Source organism: Patella vulgata, chromosome 1 (assembly GCF_932274485.2).
Source record: "Patella vulgata chromosome 1, xgPatVulg1.2, whole genome shotgun sequence".
In the NCBI taxonomy this organism is placed as follows: domain Eukaryota; kingdom Metazoa; phylum Mollusca; class Gastropoda; family Patellidae; genus Patella; species Patella vulgata.
This window is the reverse complement of record NC_065879.2, coordinates 90,161,030-90,168,619: the sequence shown is the minus strand read 5'-3', so window position 1 is coordinate 90,168,619 and position 7,590 is coordinate 90,161,030. Positions and strand designations below refer to the sequence as shown.

General features: G+C 38.2%; 1 protein-coding gene across 1 annotated transcript; it reads right to left on the bottom strand.

Annotated features, from left to right (window-relative positions):
* Positions 1-619: 619 nt before the first annotated feature.
* Positions 620-7,095, bottom strand: LOC126831950 (60S ribosomal protein L7). The gene is made up of 6 exons (XM_056099128.1): positions 7,026-7,095; positions 5,356-5,455; positions 3,990-4,156; positions 1,425-1,562; positions 826-939; positions 620-629 (listed from the first exon to the last, which is right to left on the bottom strand). Exons 1-6 carry the CDS (start codon positions 7,034-7,036, stop codon positions 620-622), a joined length of 540 nt encoding a protein of 179 aa, XP_055955103.1. The 5' UTR covers positions 7,037-7,095.
* Positions 7,096-7,590: the final 495 nt, after the last annotated feature.

Sequence of the window (7,590 nt, the reverse complement as noted above, 5' to 3'; positions counted from 1 at the left end):
CAAATTGATGGGATTGAAATTGTTGTGCCTGTTCTTTTACCTTTCTAAGCTTTACCCGAATCCCATCAGCACGCCAACGATGGCAAAGGGAAATGACTACTCACGCACATTATTCTGCGTGAGTAAATACATGTACTCGCCTCACTTGCGCAGGTCTATATTTGCGTGAGTAGTCATCTACTCGCCTCCAATTTGCTCGTGGCAAGCCCTGGTTGACTCAATGACAGACCTTATGATACAATGTGCATGTGCTAACCCTTTGGCCACCCAAGTCCCCCACAATAGCCAAAATAATATGTTGAGATTGAAAGTATGCATAAAACCAAACTCAACCCTATTCCTTTGGTAGGCCTACTCGGGAATATGGCTTGACTACAACTTGATCTAATTACATTCTGAAATGGGGTTTAACGTCCTACTGTTCTGCTGCGAGTGGGCTAATGAAGACGGGTATATGCCATACAGTGTGGTGTGAGGGGAAATTTTGCCCAGACAGCAGCACTATGGCCTACTCTTATATCAAATTCTAACTGCCAAGGGATCTTCTACTTGCATGCCAATGTAAATACGGGACCTCTACAATTTGAACGATAGACAGCTGTTGTTATCAGGCCTTCCATCAGGCACCACTGACAAAGGGGAACCACGCTGGAAAATCTGTATGAACTTTCTCGGCCAATGCAGGGATCGAACACCGACCTCCAGGCTAATGAGTCAGCATCTTACCCACCGTGGCTCATTAAATTCTAAAAAAATATTTTTGGCCTCACTGAATTACAGACTAGACAAATTCCAAGAAACGTCAAGATGGAATAATAATAATACTCACCAAGAATATTTTCAATCAAAGCATTGTCTGTAAGAGGGATTCTTGAGCCCTTAATTTTAGCAAAACCTCGCTTGTATATCAAATCTCGTACTGTCTTTAGATTGGGTGTTCTGTAAAGATAGTTATATTGTAGTCTACATCATCAGATTTCAAATTCCACAAACATAAATAAAACATGAAAGACATGATATTCCATTTCTTCTAGGTGGTTTGTTTTTTTTACGCTGTAGTTTTTCTTTCTGAACTAACTTCCTAGTTGTACATAAACATTTTTTGTACCTAAACTGTATTTCATTGAAAGATAATCTAGTTTTAATCTAACAGAGAGAGAGAAATAGAGTTTATGTCCACTCGACACAAACTAGGTCATTTCAGAACTAACAAATGGTTCAATTTTATTTCAATAATTCACTTGCGCGTAGGGGTCTTTAGCTGTGGGCGGAAACCAGAGGACCTGGAGAATACCCACGAGGTTGGTCAGGCGACCCAACTTCTTGCCACGTACAACCAGGGAATCGAAACGCCAGTTGACTATGACAAAGTGCACATGCTAACCACTCAGCCATCCAACCCCAGTTTTAATGTACTAACTTACCCCCATGTGATGTAAGGTTCAGCTAGTTTCAACATGTTGCTGGTAGCTTTGTTCAACCTCAGAAAGATACCATTATTAATCTGTCGTAAACGTAAAAGTTGCATGATCTTTCTAGGTCGAGGATGGATGTTATTGATACTGTAGAATAAAAATACATAAAATAACAAACTGTTCAATCACAAACATATCTTAATAAAATATATTAACAGGGGTCTGTTTCGCAAATTTTAATTAAGGTAAAATCCTAATTTTAGTAATTTGATTGGATAGTATTAGACTGATTTTAGTGCTTAGCCAATCAAAATTGAAGTATCTACTAAAATTTGGATTTTATCTTTAGTTAAGATTTCGAGAAACAGGGCCCAGTTCGGTTCTTTATGATTTTGACTTTTCTAGGACTTTCAAGTCTAACATAAGGTTCAATTTTCTTTTAATAATTCGCTTGCATCTAGGGATCTTTAGCAGTGGGAGGAACCCCTGGTTGGGCAGGAAACCCTGGTTGGGCAGGAGACCCTACTCTGTGTTACATTCAAATGGGGTATCGAAACAATGCCACTTGACTAAATGACAGACCTGATAATGCAATGCGCACGCATTAACCATTCGGGCATCCGAATCTCTATCTAGGAGAGTTTCTGGTCAGGCACTTTACAGTTGAAAATGTTCCCCAAAATTTCCAAATATAACTTCATATCATTGACGACTGCTTGAAAGTCTTGTGTATGCTACATTAGAACTTCTAGTCCTGGCTATGTAGACTCTAAACCTTGTACTGTTAAGTATCTCTGCTTAATTAATTACTCAACACACCACTCGGAAAGTAATCAGTTAACCGGGCACTTGTTATTGTATGTAATGCAAGTTGAAATATATCAGTGATATATAACATCAATGAAGTAGTATATCAACTTGTAATATTTCTCTAGCAAGCAGTTTAATAGAATCATGATATACATATCAACTTCTGAGTGCAGCTTGCATTAACTTCCCTAGTCAACAGTCACTTATACATTATGTAAGAGCTAAATCTGCCTATTTTAGGTCTTTCTTTAGGCCTTAAATGTTATCTAAATTATTAAATTACATTAACATATCCAGGCCTTAATCAACTCTCGATGGCATGGCTAGCCTACGATATTTATTGAATTAGGTTCCGATTTTCTGGTCAACTTTTATTCATGATTTATTCATGAAATGGATAATCAAGACTGTTTTTATCGTACCGACTTTAGTAATGATGACCGAGGCTAGGACGAAAATTCAATTGCTAAAATCTTGGTTCAGAGTGGATCAATTTTCAGAAAATTCACTTTACATCATCTAGTTTTTAACTATTATAGTGAGAACTCTTTATCTAATCTCCCAGAATGTATCTTTAACAGATCCAGACCATACTCAAATCTCTCCTTTAACACAGTCAGTTTATTTTTGCAACTAAAATGTGTACATGGGACCTTGGTTTTCCGTTCCACACGAACAACTAAATGGTGTCTCTTGCTTGGCCCAGTGCCAAAAGTGAACATGGACCAAAGAGTACTATAATACTTGTTCAACATAACCTCTATTTCTCATGACACCATTCAGTCACCCAAGTCTTCCACCAATCGTTTAACTTACCCGCTAATTCTCATGACAGACATGAACCATGTTAAACCATTCAGTCACTCAACCCTTTTTTCAATCGTTTAACTTATCCTCTAATTCTCATGACAAACGTTAACCGTGTAAAACCATTCAGTCACTCAACCCTTCATTCAATCGTATGACTTAACCTGTAATTCTTATGACGGACCATGTGATGTAACCCTCCGTTGACCCTCTAATTTTCATGATAGACGTTAAAGGCATTATACCATTCAGCCACCCATCCCCTCAATCACTTGTTCAACTTACCCTCTGATTCTCATGGCCATATGATCCAACAAGCCATACCCGTCCCCATCACCCCCAGTCACTTGTTTAAAGATACATTATGGGAGATTTTTTATAGAGAGTTGGCCATTCTTGCTATAACAGTTCAAAAGTAGATGATGAAAGAAGAATATATTGAAAAATTCAGTCAAATTACTTTATTCTGAACATAGTTATCATCGTTGTAATATTTGCTTAGAAATGGTAGCGAATTGTGTCTTCACCTTCGCTGATCGTTTGATTGACAGGCGTTAACTCCACCTACATATCTCGATTATCAAGTAAAGTTTTCAATGGCATACGGAAACGCTTTACAGCTGCCTCGCTAAGTACACTCTATCATCTAGCCTCGATCTAACAGACGTATTTTCATCAGGTTACCCCTTATCTGATTTAATCAATTAGTGAAATCCTATTTAAATTCGAGCTGTAGCCGAGCCATCCTTCGGTCTACAGAGTTGATTTTGGTCTTGTTGTTTAAATAAAGATCTAATTTATAATTTCTATAACATCTGAAGCCTAAATTAAGACTTGCAATAATCAGATTTAGCTCTTGCATAATGCATGTTTAACTTACCCTCTAATTCTAATGCTAACCATTAAACGCATTATACCATTCAGCCACCCATCCCCTCAATCATTTATTTAACTTACCCTCTGATTCTCATGACGAAAACAATTTTAGGTTCAGCTGGAACGTAGAAGTTGTCGTGTTTAGCAGCAACTTTAACCAATCCTCTGGCTTGTTTCTCCATGGTGCGGTATTCCTTCACGTATGCCTGGGCTCTCTTGAAGATTAACTTTCTCTTCTGTTTTCTTTCCTTTAAAGTACAGATTTTTTTGGGTCAATATCAGTATTGAGAGAGAGAGAAAGAGAGAGAGAGAGTTCAACTCCATCACTTGACACAAGCTAGGTCAATTCGGGACAAACATATGGTTCAATTTTATTTCAATAATTCGCTTAGCAGGGAATCGAAAACCACACCAGTTGACTCAACGACAGACCTTAGGATACAACGCACACGAGCTAACCATTATGCCCCCCCCCCCCCCACAAATCAAATATTAGTAAGGACTTTCTTGTGCATGTAAGTGAAACAAGAAAAATAAAAATATAAATTATATACTATCTATATAAAAGTCTTATTGATTTATGTTACAATGTTTTTCGAACTATTTTGTTGGCCCCTTACTGTAGCCCTATCAGCACTTCGGCTCGTGTACAATGGATTAATTAAATATGGATCTCTTTTAAAGAGATTATTACAATTCTGATCGATTGTAGATTCGTTAAAGGGGCTATCCCAAATGATATTCTTTGATATATTTGGGTCAACACTATAAAATAAAGAAATGGCCTATTTATCTTGTCAAAATATTTAACTTTTCAAAATGAAAATGAAATTTTCCCCGCGACATACAACCATTCTGTCTAGCCTAGCTTGCCGTTACATGTAAGTGAAATGGGGCTTACGATAACGAGAAATATTTGTCCAGGTAGTGACACAATCTCTTATTTTAATTTCCAACTGTTCGAGGACGTTTTATGGTTCTGCTGGGGATGGATTAACAATTAAGTAACGTAAGTACATGCTTTGGTCATCATTCAGGTGGAGGCACCACTTACTATATGAGCTGAAAAATTTAGAATACGCAATTTAATAACTAATTAAGAAATGAAATGGGGTTTAAGATCTTACTGTTCTGCTCCGACTGAGCTCATGAAGACCATAAGCTAGGAGGGAAATTTTGTTAGAGCAGCGGAACTATGGTCTACTACTACATCGAATTCGAACCGCCAAGGGATCTTTTACGTGCACATCAACGCGTGACCTCGTTTTTTGTCACATCCGAACAACTAGACAGCTGTCCTTGTGAGGTCCTCCATCTTGCACCACTAACACGAGGAAACCATGTTGGAAAATCTCGAATTTTCTCTGCGCACGTAGCCACATGTGGCTCCAAATTAGCCTCAAGATACAATGTACATCAAGTAACCATCAATCGTAAAAACATATACCTTTCTTTGAGTGAGAGCCTTGGCCTTGACTCGTTCTCGGTGAACTTTGTGTTCCTTTCTCCTTTTCAGGAGAGATTCTGGCACCTGGGGTTTCTTAGTACTGCAAATATACAATCAAAATATTAATTGTTGTCAAGGTGTACATGTACGTAAAACATTGACTAAAACATTTAATTCATAATTTTAAGTTGAGCCAGGTTACTATTGTTAATACTTACGATTTTTTTAGATGCAGACATAAATGAAATGAAAATTTGGGGTTTACTGTTCAGCACCGACTGAGCTAATGAATACAGAGTGAGACTGACATACACTGTGCTGTGTGAAAAAAATTTTGCCAGGGCAGTGGTGCTACAGCCTACTCTTATATCTGCCATGGGATCTTTTACATACATGCCAATATGTACACAGGTCCTGTTTTCCACACCATTCCAACAACTATGTTGTCCCTTGCCAGGCCCTCCTTCCTGCACTACTGTCAAGGAGGAACCATGACGGAAAAACTGCTTAACTTTCTCGGCCAATGCAGGGATCTAAAACAGGTGAGCCAACGTTCTACTCACAGAGCGACAGTGGTTCCACCTGAGTGCCCGCGTCCAGACTACTCTTCACCCAAGGATTTTTGGTACTATTTCAGTAACGTACCTCTAACAGTTCCCATGATCGTAGAGACTTGAAATTTTCAGGGGGTATTCACGGGGCCTAGCCATGACCTCACACCTAAATAGTCAACAAACAAAATGGCGTCAAAATCGGATAAACTTATCTCTTATAGAAGCTAAACTACGGTAAAATCAAAAGTTATTGACCGATTCGGCTGATATTTGGTGTGATGTCATGGCTAGTCCCCGTGAACACCCCCTGAAAATTTCAAAAGTCTCTACGATCACAGGAACTGGTAGAGGTACGTTACTGAAATAGTACCGGATTTTTAATGTGTGAGCTATGCAACAGAGTACACAAGACCTCTATTCCATCATTTTCCAACTAGACATTGTTTCTTGCTAGGCACCCCTGACAACGGGAAATATCAGGCTGGACAATCAGGATGAACTTTCCAACATGCAACTTCCAGGCTCCTAGTTTGAGAGCCAGCTGCATTACTGACCGAGTCACATTTTCTTTTCGGACATTTATGAAATAATTCTATTTCTACTGTTCTTCACCCGATTCTTCCAAAGATATTTGACAACTTCCTTTTTATTGAGTTTCAAGTGGATTTCAGGTATGGCAAAGGGGAAGTTACTCAGGTTTGATGTTCATCCTCATGGCTCATCATGATTGTTACTGCCATGGTAGTTTTTAAATCAGTCGACTTTGTAGTCTTGATTTTAACTCTTAATTAGATGAGCCTACAAATCGTTATCTTTCTGAACCTGCCATAACACAGTTACAAACGCAAATATAGGAAATGACACAGCGTCTACTGAATAGAAGATCAACTGAGTCAACTCTCATAACATCCACTCTAGTTTTGTATACAATTTTGGATAGGATGGTCTGTGTTCCCCAATGCATTTCTCGGCAATCAAAATATAAGCAAAGATAATTTATTGATCAAAGCTGAGATAGATTGTTTGGGAATATTAAAAACGCAAATTAAAATGTGTTTAATGAATATTATTGAGGATGATAATGGATAATTCAACAGGATTTAAAATTTCACGTACGTCGCCGTCATGGTGCTTGATGAAAAAGAACGCGTTTCCGGTTTGATTTTGCGACATCAAATTACTTGTGGAATTAGAAATTGTATATTTTGAAAGTATTTCCTGTTTTTGATTCAATTTGAATTTAATTTTTCTATTTGAAAAATAAATGAATATGAGAAATAACAAATATTTGAGGCATTCTGTATATTTACGGCATTTTAGAATAGTAGTCTTGCATTGTCCAGCCTCACCATAATAGATATGAATCCGACGAATATCGACAATATCTACAATATATATACACTGTTCCAACTGCCAATGACAGACCGGTAGCCAGCGGGGGGCAGGGGATCGCAATGCCCCACCCCTGAAAAAATGTTCCCCCCCTACCGAAAAAAGATTTGCCGACCATAGCTCTAAAATACCTACTTTAGACTGTGCCGAGTGGTCTTCCAACATAAATTGATTGGTCCGAGTGGTCTTCCAAGCGAATTATTGAAATAAAATTAAACCACATGTTAGTCCCGAAATGACCTAGTTTGGGTCGAGCGGACGTTAACCCCATTTCTCTCTTCTGTAGAAA

What these genes read in the sequence shown, in the direction of transcription:
- LOC126831950 (XM_056099128.1), bottom strand. An exon ending in AGGCTCTCACTCAAAGAAAG is followed by an intron (nt 4,157 to 5,355) that starts GTATATGTTTTT and finishes TGTACTTTAAAG; the next exon opens with GAAAGAAAACAGAAGAGAAA. An exon ending in TTCGTCATGAGAATCAGAGG is followed by an intron (nt 1,563 to 3,989) that starts GTAAGTTAAATA and finishes TTTATTCTACAG; the next exon opens with TATCAATAACATCCATCCTC.